Raw genomic sequence first — 14,432 nt, 5'->3', positions numbered from 1 at the left:
CACACACACACACACACACACACACACACACACACACACACACACACTTTGATGTGAGAGCTTGTGTGATTGTGGCATTTTGGCACTGCAGCAATTTTGACTGATATCAATTTAACCAAAGCAGAAATTACAAGCAGCGATTCCAACTTCTTGGTGCCACACCTTTCTACAATCGTGCTCATTCGCCACTCGGCATGTGATTTCACTTGACTGAGTTGTTAGAGACCAAATGTGAAGAGTTGCTTACACTCCAGAACATGATATTAGAGAGGTGGTGATTACACCCTGTTTGACAGGCTGTGCTCACCGACCTTTGTTCATTTAGGGCTAATGAATTGCTCTGTCTCTGTGAGCTCTGAGGACATAATGAGCCTCGAGAAGGAGACGGACATGAGGAGAGAGAAGGAGAGGGTCCTTTTGAAAAGAGGCAAACGGCACATTCAATATTATCGGGTATGTGATGTGATTATTGGCGTCCTCCACGTCCAATGACACCGATGAGAGGATAGATTGGTTCTGCTTCAGAGGCACAAAGTTGTTGTCGTTCGCACAACTTCCAGGCTTTATGGAGCAATCATTTATTTGATTCACGTTTAGCTGTAACTGCTGTGCTATTTTCTCAGTTGTGATGCAGTCAGCTCACCTGCTGAATAAGTGTCTTGTAAAGGTGAGAAAAGGAAAACTAGGTAAGATGTTACCAGATCCATGCGAATGACTTCAGAGCAACATAGTTTCTCACTTTTCTGACCTAAATGAGGTTAACTGTGGTTTAATTTCAGACAGATTTATTTTCTTTACTCACGTGTGTCACTGTGCTGATATTCACATGTTTGAGAGGGTTGTTTGCAGTTTGAAGGGGCAATCCACCAAGCTTTCACATAAAGATGTGTTTACTCATCATCAGGAGTACAGTACTAAAACTGTGAAGAGAGTATTATGTATTCTATCCATCTGTGTCTCTGGAGGAGTATTGTCATCTTAGTCTGGGCAAGGAAACAACAAATTGATGACGTAGCGTTCAAAAGATGTCTGTGTTTCCCAGTAAGGAAGGATATTTATTTAACTATGGAAGTAATTACGAGTTTCCAACTTGTAAGTTGTGTCAACATCCAAGTTGTTAGTTACGACTGGGATAGTCCGATTTTTCTGAATGCTCTGATGATGATGATGGTGATAATGTGAAAGAGGTGCTTTGAAACGCTATCGAGCTGCATTATGGGAAGTGATTCGGAGCCACGTTAGGGAACTTAAAGTCAGACTATCACACTATCTCTGCTTCCTCAGTTTTCATCATTCTTTTGTCTTCTTCTGTGTCTTCCACCTTTATGGAAATGCAACACTAACTTGCTTGTCAGCGAGCAAAACATTTTAATGTCAGTTCTTGATGACGCAGCCTTTAACAACACTTAAGTTAGATAAGCACAAAGACAGGAAATACAATTTAAAATCATCTCAGTCATATCCACCCTCTGAGGAAATAGTGAGCAGAATGTGAGTGGTCCTGTCCTCTGTATTTGTAGTTCCACTTACATGTTTATGTTTGTGTTTGTGTGATCTCTCTTGCAGGTTAAAAGACTTAACCATTTACAACCCTGAGAGGACCATCATGGTGAGGGGCAGCTTGGATGAGAGTTGTAAAGCCGAGGTGGAGATCATGAAGAAACTGAGGGAAGCCTACGAGAACGACGTTGCTGCTATAAACGTAAGCTGAGCTTAAAGGTTACCATCTGCGGGCCTCTTGATCTCGTTATGATCTCAGGTTGACTCACATAGGCTGACAGGTGAACAACGGAGTGATGATATACAGCGGGATGATATCGCCTCCCCTTTCAGTACACATTACCACCGGCATTAGTAATACCCGTTGTTGTCTACTTGGTAAATGGATAACAGTAAACGATAGCTGAATAGCTCATCAGTGAGTGTTTGTCTACAGCGTACTTGTGTGTGTGTGTGTGTGTGTGTGTGTGTGTGTGTGTGTGTGTGTGTGTGCCTGTTCCACACAGCCTCTGACTCACGCTCACTTCTCCGCTGTGTGTGTCTGTGTTCCTGCTGTAACACACTGCTTTTCCCAGCATCCATCTAATATCTGTAGGCCGCTCTCTCACCCTGCTCCTCTCTCACACTGCCTCGATGCCATCACCAGCGATATCACACGCTGCACACTCCCTACAACACAGAGAGACGACTGCTGTATTCGCTGTGACGATGCTCTCCACGATGAGCGGCAGTTACTCAGAATTGATATCTGTTTTTGTTCTCCTACGTTTTGACAATTATTGGCTCAGAAATAAACATTAAGAAGTGTCACGCAGCATGCGGTTAAATTGTACTGGCAGGGGAGAGCAGATCTGGCACCTGTCGGGCTCAGCGTGGACTCTACAGTAAGCGGCGAGGGCCATCTAGTGAGACACTGTGGATATTACACAAAGCGCACAGGGAACAAGGAAGTGAATAGAGGCCGCGTGTCTCTTCACAGACATGAAACCAGAATAGCTGAGTTGACTTTGAGGAAGAAATATTTTTTAGCAAACAGCCCTGTTTTTGATGTTGTGACAACGCATTCTTCAGTCGTAGTCAAGTGTGTCTTTTTAAATGCTTTATTCATCTTAAGAAGTGGGATTGTTTTCTCCACCCATTAAAGACCACTTGATCCTTCACTGTATCTGATACATGGTTGTCTCAGGACAGTGAAAAGATACACAAATAAAACACACTTTACATGATTGATGGGTATATATAATTGAGTCAGTAGTAGTAAAGGAACAGTTCACAAAACAAGCAATTCACTATTGTTGTTAACTTTTTTTTCATTATTAATTAATCAGCCGATTATTTTCTCAATGAATCAGTTAAAAATAATAGCTTGTCAAATCCCAATAAATTAAATTTAGTGTAACAGAAAACAAAGAAAAGCAGCATTTGCTTATATTTAAGAAACTGGAACCATTTTCTATTTTTGCTTGACAAATCATTTTAACATTATTTGATTATCAGGATTGTTGCTGTCCACGTCTCTTACCACATTACATTGTGCACGACATATTTCTTATCTTACAGGTGATGAAGAGACGACATGAAAAAGAACAGTTAGATTGATTTAAGGACCTTATCTTTGTTTTTAGTTTTTTTTAATAAAATAAAAAGATTTACTTACTGACACTAATAAGAGATTTGCTCCTGTGGTTTCTCTTTTACCATTTATTAGACAAAGTTGTGCTCACTGTAGAATGATTTTTTTAGAATGTGTTAACTGTGTTAGTCAGCGTCTTCTTGCAGAAGGAAACACAACAATTCTGTTTCGATTGATCTCCTCCTCAGCATATTGGCAAAATATTTTTTTGTGAAAAATGTTCCTTAATTAAATTCTAATGTATCGTCTTTCTTGTAGCTTTCAACTTGTGGTTACAATCTGCCTCTCTTCTTCTGCACAGCAACAGGCCAACCTGATCCCAGGCTTGAACCTGAACGCTCTGGGAATCTTCTCCTCTGGTCTGCCGGTTCTGCCCTCTGCTGCTGGACCACGTGGTGCAATGCCCTCTATGGCACCATCAGGATACAACCCATTCTTAGTGAGTATGCTCTTTTTAACCTCTGAACACATAAAAGGTGGTGAAAAATATTTTTAAACGCTTCTTTTAGAATGACTTTACCGCTATTGGTTATACCCGCCCAGCTCAGCATTGCACAGCTCCTCCAGGGAATAGTTTTGACTTGATAAAGCAATTTTTTCTCCAACACATGGTAAACCAGGTTCCCCTGGAGTGCTTTTTGAAAAAACAACACAGTGTTGACTCAGGTCTTCCTGCATGATGTACACAACACAGTTAGAAACGACCAGAATTCCCCCATCTTTTCCAGAGATGAGTCAGTTTGTCTGTAAAACAAAGTATCCACTCATTGCCTGACGAGGTCAAGCCAAAGTGGTGTGTCACAGTGTGTGAGAATGTATTTGCGTGCGTCGTAGTCAAGAAGGTTAATGTCTGAGTCACTGTGAGTTAATGCCCTGAAATTCCCCCCTTGCATGTGTCTGTAAATGTGAGTGTTTGTGTGCCATCTGAACGGTCTGCTTGTCACTTCACTTTTAGAGTCACTCTTCACATCTCAGTGGCCTGTACGGGGTTCCTCCAGCAAGTGCCATCAGCCACCAGCACTCAGTATGTTCCCTAAAATCTGCACTACAGTCAATGTTGCCTTGGTGATCAGAGATTTAACCACTAATTACTTGGTTTTTGTGAAGCTAGATAAATATTTTAATAGTTGAAAGCATGTTTTTTGCACACAAAAAGCTTTAAAAAAAAGCCTCACGCTTAGGATGTTTTCGAAGCATATAGTCTCTCTTTGCAAGTGACTTAGTAAACATGGGAAGGACTGCCACAGTGTGGAGAAAAAGAGGAAGGTATAAGACTAATGGACAGGGGGACATAAATAACAGACCATGAGAACCTCTCAGTCAGCGGCTATGATGAGTGAGTATGGCATTCCTGCACACCATCACCCAGTCACCAGAACACCACAAATATTTCTGGAAGGAGACTTTTCAGCCCGGTGTTGTCCTCTGGCTCAGAAAAAAATCACTTCATAAACCTTGAGTACATGAGTTTTACCATGCTAAGAAAAACAAAAACATAGGGCAACCCTCGGCCCTAATAGGAAATATTCCGCTTCGACCCGGCAGGATGTTTACCCGAAGAGAAAACCCTCAAAGAGAGCTCAGTTTAGCTTTCCTTGCATGTGGTGTCATCGCTTTCAGTATTAAATAAAACATTTTGTAACTGTTTAAAGCGGTTTTGAAATGTTTTTCTCTGCCACAATCAGCAGCAGAGTACAGTAAATGTGTTGTGAAATACTTTCCTCTGTGTGATCTGTTTTTTAAGCAACAGGCTCCAGAACAGGAGGTTGTCTACCTCTTTATTCCAACTCAGGCAGTCGGGGCCTTGATTGGCAAGAAGGGCCAGCACATCAAACAACTCGCCCACTTCGCTGGAGCTTCCATCAAGGTGGGTTAATAGAGCGCAGACTTTGATTGAAGAGGTCAAACCGTGTCTAAATCAACATGCTACACATTCTTGGAAGCGTTAGGGTGAAGTTGGCAGTCAGTGCTGGCTGAGTCAGCTGCATGTCATGGACCACAGCTGAGGATGTTAGTTCATTATGGTCAAAAGAGGAGATGACTAGTAAGCTGAGCATCTTGATCTGGAGGGATTGAACAGCTGGTCAATGAATTCTCATATTGTAATCTAAAGCTATATATTCGTAGGAATTTGCAGACTTCTCAGATGATTCAGTGGTTACATGCACTGAATGACTGCAGCGCAAAATCACCAGCTTTTGTCCGCATTTTCTCCCCATTTGTCTCCATAACCCGTCTGTGTGTGTGTGTTTGCGTTTCTCAGATTGCCCCAGCTGAGGGTCCAGATGTCCCTCTAAGAATGGTTATCATTAGTGGAACCGCAGAGGCTCAGTTTAAGGTAAGAGCACAATAAATGTGTGTATGAATATGCATTCAAATTTGATTATTTAACACTGAAAGTGTATGCATCCATTTGGAGGATAAAATAGCTACTTAAATTATTATTTAAATGGTCCTGTATTAAAGTAAACAGAGGCGGATCACTGTGTATCCCCATTTCCCCCAGTCTCTCGTTGCCTCATTCCCTTCTCTGTATTCTAGGCCCAAGGTCAGATACATAGGAAGCTGAAAGAGGAGAACTTCTTCTCAGCGAAGGAGGAGGTCAAACTGGAGACGCACATCAAGGTTCCCTCAACTGCAGCTGGCAGGGTCATCGGTAAAGGCGGCAAAACGGTGAGTTGATGCTTGAACTGAGTTATGGTCGAGGATGGAAAAGAAAGTTGCATTTACTTACGTTACTTTAGCATAAGCATCAAATAGCACCTGATTTGCTTTGGTTTTATTAAAGGGTGTTTCAGTTCACCTTAGTGAGTAATGTGTGTTTTGTAAGTGAGGCTGGAGGTGAAATTCAAACCAAGATAATGATCACTGGAGTCGGGTTTTTTTTTCAGGTAAACGAGCTGCAGAACCTCACGAGTGCTGAGGTCATCGTACCGCGGGACCAAACTCCAGACGAGAACGACGAGGTCTTTGTGAAAATCAGCGGGCATTTCTTTGCCAGCCAGGTACGCACAACAAGGTTTAAAGGCCCTGTAATCTGACACAGGTGTCGTCAGTCAATTGGGCTGATTAGTTTGTTCATTTCAAATACCTGTTACAAAAGAATGGCTGTTATTAACGCAGTGGCCACCATGTACCATGTAGGTGCCGCATGCAGAGAGACGATCCCTAAAAGTGCAAAAGGCATCATGTACTCTACAATAAATAGAGGAAAGCAATCCAGTCGTATGCTCTTCCCAAACATTTCCATATATATATATATATATATATATATATATGCAGGAAAAAACACTACAAAAATACTACAATACAATTCATTCACCCACACATTCCAAACTGCCTCTTTTGATGCTTTGCAATTCATTGAAACGTCTATATCTAACGTCTAAACAGTCTATATCTAGCGTTTAACTAAATCAATTTACATATAGGTAATAATTAAGTCAGTCTTTTCTATTCCTCTCTTTTTTTTGGAACATGGACACCTTGTCAGATATCAATTAACGCCTCGTCCCACATGTGATATCTCTCCAACAGACTGCACAGAGGAAGATCAGGGAGATCATTCAGCAGGTCAAACTGCAGGAACAGAAGCACCAGCAGGGTGGCGCCGTGTCACCGCACCACTCCAAGTGACCAGCGGGGTGGCTCCAGCGGGCGCCTGCCAATGAATGTAGCCCTCCTAAACAAACAGAGAACTACCCAGACAAAGGCCAAGGCCAAGGGGGACATGCAGGGCAGACCAGCAGCACCGGGATCAAAACCAAAGAACTTCACTAGGGGGAAAACAAGTGAGAGCCAAAGGCTGAGGGCATTGTGTGCACTGCCAGCCCTGTGAGAGCAGATAGAGTGGGAGAAAACCGTACTGATATAATATAACAAGAAAAGACCAAAAAAAATCTACAAGAAAGGTGGAAATGACAGAGAATTTGGCACCTGTTGTTCTCACAGTTAAAAAGGTAAACAGGAAATAGTATGTTGCCCTGCATAACGTTATCTCTTTAGTTGGACTAACATAGGCCTAACAAACTGATAAAGCATTGGTATTAACATGAGCATATAAGGCATTGTGATTATTATTTTGGGTTAGGACGAGAGCGAGTGACAATGGACACCTTCTCTCACAAGAGTTTGAGATATTAAGATTGCAAAACTAAATGTCGTTAGCAGTATTAAAACAGCGTAGATATATTGATACACACTGAGAGTATGCACTGTTATTTTTCTATCAAAATGGCAGTACAACTTGGTGTGGTTTTTAATATGTTTAACTTGTTCTAGAGATTGATTGGGCTGTGACAGCCACATAAAGCAGTTTCCCTTGTTTGTTCACAATATAGGCCACTGAAATCAAAAAGAAAAAAAAACCCTATAAAAGTAAATGGACCTTTGTAACAAAGCCTGTGTGTGCCAACGTAAAAGATAACGTCCCTTTGAAATGTCTCTCACCATTCATATCTGATGCTTTCCTGCTTTTTTTTGTTTCTTTCTTTTCTGCTAATTTCTGATTCACTTTCTCATCACTCTCTCTCATTTGGCATGTTTTTTTTTAATAGGATGAAAATATTTGTTGTAAAGAAACACTTTTTGTCCCCCCCCCCCCGTAGCCTTTTGATAACATTGAACTGACTGCCACTTTCACTCAACAAAGGTTAAATACAACAGAGGTGTTTTCATCACTCTTCCATCACGTGCAGTAGACTATATCTACATTCATGCTTGTCCTGATAAAAAAAAAAAAACTATCAAAAGGGTGTCTCTAAAGGCATTCTCCTCAATGATCAGAGCAAAAATTGACGTCTTTAAAAAAATGTATCCAGTCATTTTGAATGTGTACCGCCACACGCTCTGCCTTATGAGGACATCTCGAGGGCCGACATAAAATATCAGCTGAGGGCCCAGAGAGGGGACGTGGGCTTAAGGGGAGCTGGGGTGGGAGGGTGCAGACTCAAGGTGTGTGGAGTGGCAGTAAGGAAATTGTTTTGGGTAGAGGGTGGGTGGTGGTTGGGGTTGGGGAGGCACCGGGAGGAACTGTATGACCTGTGGTACACACACAACCGCAAACATGACCGCGGCCGCGTTTGGCTTCAACCCTCTCTTGTCAGGGAGCTTTCTAAAACGGCATGACAGCTGTGAATGTACGATATACAGCCTTTTTAGAAATTTTCACCCCTGCCGTGTCCAGCAGGCCGGCACAGAGGCACAGATTGCCATTGTCATTCTCACTCTCGCTCTCTTTTCTGTTAACTTTTCTTTTGTGTTTCTTTTCTTTTGGCGAGCTGGAGCTGGATACGCAGGTCCTGGTGTCCCTTTGTGCTTTACTTTGGAGACCATGGAAGCTTGTTGCCTTATTTTGTCACCTTTCAGACATCACCCCATCAGCTGCATCTTCCAGACGCAAGGTTATTGCCAATACGCACAGCTTCCTCCATGTGTGTGTGCACATGTGTGTGTGTGTGTGTGTATATATATATAAAAAGAGAGAGTAATATTTATGAATCTATTTTTTTTCCTATTTTGTGATGAGAGCTATTGATAAGAAACAAAAAGAAAACAAAGTCCTTTTCTTTTTTTTCCTCAGTGGGACACTGCCATATTATTTTGAAGGGAAGTGTTTATTTTCTTGAAAACTAGACTATGAATAATATAAATAAAAACCTGAAAAAATAGGAGAACAGTAAAGTGAACCGCCGCGTTAACTTTGGTCAGGATGTGAACAGTGCGCATTTCAGTATTGTGATCTACCTCAGGCTTCAGGGTACCTCAGTCCAATCTTTCATTTCCCCCTTTTCCACATTTTATATGCCTTGTTAACTGATCATTTGAGCGTTTTAAATTTTCTTTTTTAATGAAAAAAAAAAGAACAAGACAAAAGATCTACAGTAGGCTAATCACTAAACTCTTCAGGTCCAGCCAACTAGTGAAACTTTGTAAACCGTAGTCAACTCCGTTGGACTGTCTTCGCCTGGACGCCATACAACCTCTTAATGATATACGTCAAAAGGATTTCCAAGTACATTTTTGCTAGAACGGAATGAAGAGCAGGATGTAAGGGGTACATACCTGCCCGCCGAAGTGGTTCTGAATGTGGATGTTGTGTACTGATTTCACCATCAAAGAAAAACAAAAAAGGTACAAATCAGTTGATAGAAACCGAAACCAACCAACTGTACCTCCTGTTTATCCCAACTGTACCTCCAGCTTTTTGTTTTTAGACTTTTAAACAAAACAATGAAGTTTATTCACTTGTGAAAAAAAATAAAAAATCTTACCAGCTCTTTTTGATAACAGCATACTCTGGGGTTGATTTGACGAAAACACGAAGCTTACAAAAAATACACTGACGGGACTTTTGAACATGGTGTACAAACCCTAGTCTTCTGTGTAGAATGTAGAACAACTCTAGTCGTTAATATGTCACTGTGTATGACAAGATAACTGTATATCTGTAAACATGTACAATAGAGTCACACATAAATGCATCATTTTCGTCTCTCTATAACACTTATCAGTCTGCACCTGCGTTGTGAGAGATGGTGGGAGAATTTTAGAGCGCCACAGCTTTCCTCAAAACTGAGATTTTGTTGTTGTTGTGCTGTACATTTCAGAATTACCTCTCAGAATCCACGGCTGACTTTAGTTACTAAAAACAATGTAGGGCAAAATAATTAAATAAAATGAATGATATAGTGAAAGTTAGTGTTTGTCTTTGGAGTCCTTTTACCTGTTGAGAGATGATTTTTACCTTTTTTTCGAGGGCAGACATTTGTCATCAGATGAGTTGGATCCTTTTCGTCCCAGTGAACACAGACTAGCAGTGCTAAAATAAACATAAAAGGTCTATCAAACTCACACAATGCCTGAGGCTGTTTCAGCAAGCCTCCCCACAGCCGGCACAGTACCTCATACTGATGATAGCTCACCAGACCTGCTTCAAATACCCTGACCTTACACACATGAATGCAGTGCGGTGCTTCTACTGGAACGTGCGACCCCCGTAGTGGTCTGGTTCACTGTAGGAGGGCATGTCGAGGAGAAAACGGCAGTAGCACTGGCAATTGCAGTTTGTCCCACGTGTTTTGTTTGACTTGTCAAACTTTTTAAGAGCAGTTTTGAAGTTGAGGCTCTTTTCTTGCATTGCAGAGGACTCTTCAGACCTCTGTCGCTCTTGTGTTTTTGGCTCTTTACACAGCAAGGGACGGTTTTCCTCCAGCTGGTTTGGTTTCACTGTGGTGCTGTCGGCACAGCGTCCTGGTTGTTGAGACATCTGCAAGCCGACCGCAATCTGAGGGGAAACTTGTCAAGATGACAGTAACCTTTGTTTTTTTTTCATTTTACTTCCAAGGATTGGTGTTCCTAGGTTTTGTGGGGTGTTGCTAGACATAAATATTCAGTACCAGAAAATACAAATACACACATCACTGTACTGTGTTGTTAGTCATGATAGTTTAGTTTTTTTTTTCTGTTGATCTGGTTTTCTCATCATTTACACTGATTTAATAACGTAGTCCGGAGCAGTAGCTGCGAGTCTTTGCTTTAATATTCATTCCTTTTAGGTCACTACCAATAATACTAGTTGTTAAATTGTGGTTGAAACATATCCTAGCTAGGAGTTCTAACATATTTGAGAATCAGAATGGCAAAATAAATGAATCTGTGACATGCAAAGAAGTCTGATAAAATCTTGTTCTGCCTTTTGAAACTAAACAAAAAAAAAAGAGGGCATTCAACAACCATCCAAAAATCACAGCTGAGGAAGAATTTAGTAAAGTCTGGTTGGATGTATGCAGAACCACAGCAGTGTTTTTGTACCGTCTTGTTGTTAAATGGGAAAACACAAAGTATTGCATGAGACTGTTGTCGGCGGTCCAGTATGTACACTTCATATAGCACCAGACTTTCAGTAGTGGTTTTACATGGATCCATTTCTTAACTGCATTTCACCGTTTGGGAGATTCCTTTTGTTACAACCCTCAAGTCCTACATTTCCCACGGGCCTGAAGGTCCCACACACCTCAAGGTAATCGGTGACTGTGCGCTGGACAGACGGATGATCCATTTTGAATCCATCTTGTGGATACATGCCTTTCTGGAAACAGTCACGCTGTTGTTTTGAGTTGTGAGTGAACTGTATTGCTGAGCAACCTGGATCTGAGCAATAAAGAATATTTGAAAAAACAAACTAAAAAGAAAACTGCTTTTTCTTCATGATTGCCATTTTATTATTTCTGAGGTTTTTTTCCCCTCTAAAATAAAAGATGGCGCGTCATTTGTGATGTAAGACGCTATAAATGTGCATTACACTCAAAATTATTTACACCTTTGAATTTACAGAAATCTGACATAAGACATTACATCTTAACCCACATGATGAATGAGTTGAAAATATAACCAGTACTGTACCACACACACACACACACACACACACACACAGTGAAAAGAGGCAGCGCTGCCTGAACTAACTGCACATAAAGAAATCCAGCTAGTTAGGTATCATGACATTTGGTCTAAAAAAAAATAATGATGTAATTCAGTTGTTTACTCAAAAAGACTCGGAGGCCAAATTACACAATTTGAAAAACTTTGGGGTTGGAGTTTAAAAAGAGTAAAAATTGTCCAACACACTGTATTACAATTTGTGCTGAAATTGCAAAATGTGATTGTCAAACAAGAAAAATACAAACTTCCAAGTTGTATAATATGCTGCAAACATCATACATATTTCAGTTACGAATCAAATAATACAAACAAACTTAAAACAACAATCATCTGAACCATCCAGCCACATTAAACATGAGTAGTCGGTCACATTAAGTCCATGTTGGAGGTAGAAGTTTGAAACGATCACTGCACGACAGGCACTTAAAACACTAGCTATTAGCTTGCACTAACAATAGTGCAAGAGCAAAGTCTCCTTCAAATTCTCCACATGATTACTGTACATTCATACATCCATATACACATATATGCTGTGCCCTTAGAAGTTGTGGCACAGAAACACCAACATTTGGTTACACAAAATACTTGGCTTCAAACTCATTGCGCCAGTCTTATTTCCCTAAAAGCACCCCAGATAAAAGAAACCTTTCGCCGTGTATGTGTAGGCCAACCACCACTTTAAATACATTCACTGTCGAGGGTAGAGGGCATCAAAGCGCCAGACAACCAATCACTGGACCTTCTTCTCTGAGATGAGCCCGTTCTGTGGTTGGACATCCAGCTTGAGACGCTTCTGACTGTATCGGTGGATAAGTGCGCCGGGCAGCAGAGCCATGCAGGCGATGGCCAGCAGCTGCAGTAGCCTCACCCAGGAGAACAAGTCATCCAACGACGCCACCTCAGACAGCATGACGCCCGTCTGGACACAGATGAAGTTGTACGGCAGGAGGCCTACGAAACGCAGACAGCAGAACAAAAACTGTAGTTAACACATCATGCAAAGCTTTAATGCAGAATGTGCAGTTGCAGAAATCCTCGATGAATGCTTTTAAATCTAAAAAGGCACGTAATAAAAACATGTCTCTCGCTGAATGTGAAGTCCCTTTTCTCTTAGCGTTTACATTATAACAATGGAAAATGGTCCGTGTTGTTTTGCTTCAGTGAGCTTCATGACGTACAGCATGATGAATGTGTCGTCACATCGTTTACCAGTCAGGCGATCGTGTGTGCTTACCAATGAAGACTGAGCCGAAGAAGAAGGTGATGGGGATGTTGACGATAGGGGCAGCCATGTTCAGGAACCAGTTGGGAGTCATGGGAAAGAATCTCAGGAAGAGCAGGAAGAAAAACAAACAGTCCTGGTTCTCCTCAACCTGGGAGATGAAGATGAGAGGAGAGGTTGTAAGATGATGTAACAATCTATGAAGGGACAGCAGATACACGTTTGTCTTTTGAGTGTCAATGTTATGTCACCAATAGTCTGACAGTTGAGACAGGGGATTAGTTTACATGTGTCGTAATGAGATATGTTTTGCAGTGTTGTGTATAAAAGTGTACGTGTGATGTCAGAGTATTGAGATGTCCGTGGCAATAAGGTGAACCTGGTCTACGTCTCACTAAGAAGCATCTTTTGTTTGGCGTTTAATAATAAGACACTTTCACATTCGTCTTTTCACTTTTGTACTTGAGCAAGTTGTGCGCGAGTTGTTTACATGGGGTCATATATTTTACCTTCCTCTGCAGCATGGAGACTTTATCGGGGAAGAGGTTAATGATGTAGCGCTTTCCGAAGGCCTTGGACAGCAGGTAGCACATGGTGGAGCCCACAGTGGTGAGCGCAGAGGCCAGCAGCAGTCCTTGATATGGTCCAAATATAGCTCCTGCTAAAATGTTCTGCACAATGACACGTGGAGAGGACCTGGGTTACTAGACATCATCAACATGCGTGTGTACTGATCAGCTCCGACACGCACATCTATACTAACAGTGTTTATAAGTGTAAGACGTTGGGTGTCACGTTAATCAGCAGTGTGGTTGAGTTCTCTTCACCGTGCTGCACGCCAAAATTTAACTAATGTAAGCGGGGAAGAAAAACTGTCACAAAAGCCTAAGATTGCAGACACACAAAGGGAAGTCTGGCATCCCTTTGTTGTTTGAGCTAGCAGGGTATTTTTATCCTCTGCAGCATCTTTAGAGAAGAGAGAACCAGTTGTTTTAGTGGGCCTTCCATGCAAGCCTACTTTCTTTTACGCCGACCAGACATTGCTTTACTCGTATTTTATCTAACATTAGAAATGTCAAAATCAACTGTTTTTGCCTTGTTCAGATTGTCTGCCTTGTTATCCAGCAAAACAGAGAGCATTTTTAACTTTTTATTTATTTGTAACCTTACCAGGAACGAGGATCCAGGAATGGCAAAGGACTGCTTGTAGAGATATGCACTGCAGAAGAGCAGCAGAACATATCCAGTGTGCTCCGTCTTGTAAAACTGCAGGAGCTCAGCCAGTTCCCTCAGCTCCTCCAAGTCTGAGGGGAACTTCAACCTGCAAGAACAAGTCAGCCTCATCATCTACTCTTCTTCGTGTTGACAGACAGGGATGGAAAACATGGACAAAAGATATCATTGGGATCAACGATATTTCAATGAGAGTATATCTGTTAGCACATACATTGTCATGATTCAAATAGTGAGCATTGTTGAACTGGTGACCTGAGTTTAAAAGTATTTCTGACATATTTGTTTAGATCTCATTGTTTACTGGTGATAAGACTAGTTTATTAATAAACCGCCTTATGTAATTTTGCTTATTGGTAATCTCTCTCTCTCTCTCTCTCTCTCTCTCTCTCTCTCTCTCTCTCT

At 41.4% G+C, this 14,432-nt stretch overlaps 2 protein-coding genes across 3 annotated transcripts in view; one reads left to right on the top strand and one right to left on the bottom strand.

Annotated features, from left to right (window-relative positions):
- The window catches only part of igf2bp2a (insulin-like growth factor 2 mRNA binding protein 2a), a 37,890-nt gene extending 29,255 nt beyond the window's left edge, over window positions 1–8,635 (top strand). The window contains exons 9-16 of the mRNA XM_031858309.1: window positions 1,567–1,702; window positions 3,435–3,572; window positions 4,089–4,157; window positions 4,878–5,000; window positions 5,397–5,471; window positions 5,675–5,806; window positions 6,025–6,138; window positions 6,671–8,635. Coding sequence (XP_031714169.1) covers window positions 1,567–1,702; window positions 3,435–3,572; window positions 4,089–4,157; window positions 4,878–5,000; window positions 5,397–5,471; window positions 5,675–5,806; window positions 6,025–6,138; window positions 6,671–6,769 — 886 coding nt within the window. The 3' untranslated portion in view covers window positions 6,770–8,635. The remainder of the gene's footprint in view (window positions 1–1,566; window positions 1,703–3,434; window positions 3,573–4,088; window positions 4,158–4,877; window positions 5,001–5,396; window positions 5,472–5,674; window positions 5,807–6,024; window positions 6,139–6,670) is intronic.
- tmem41aa (transmembrane protein 41aa) overlaps window positions 9–14,432 on the bottom strand; it is a 14,890-nt gene continuing 466 nt past the window's right edge. The window contains exons 2-6 of one of the 2 annotated variants that reach the window (XR_004213118.1): window positions 13,965–14,115; window positions 13,304–13,465; window positions 12,807–12,945; window positions 11,537–12,523; window positions 9–46 (exon numbers count right to left, since the gene is read on the bottom strand). Coding sequence is in view for 1 of the 2 variants with exons in the window: in XM_031858310.1 (XP_031714170.1) it covers window positions 12,303–12,523; window positions 12,807–12,945; window positions 13,304–13,465; window positions 13,965–14,115 (673 nt within the window). In the remaining variant the exon portion in view is untranslated. Of the gene's footprint in view, window positions 47–11,378; window positions 12,524–12,806; window positions 12,946–13,303; window positions 13,466–13,964; window positions 14,116–14,432 lie in introns of those variants that run through there. The other variant, XM_031858310.1, reaches the window with a different exon arrangement.

The sequence above is a fragment of the Anarrhichthys ocellatus genome, unplaced genomic scaffold (assembly GCF_004355925.1).
Source record: "Anarrhichthys ocellatus isolate YVR2014 unplaced genomic scaffold, GSC_Weel_1.0 scaffold20, whole genome shotgun sequence".
Classification (NCBI taxonomy): Eukaryota; Metazoa; Chordata; class Actinopteri; order Perciformes; family Anarhichadidae; genus Anarrhichthys; species Anarrhichthys ocellatus.
This window is presented reverse-complemented; position numbering and strand designations above follow the sequence as displayed.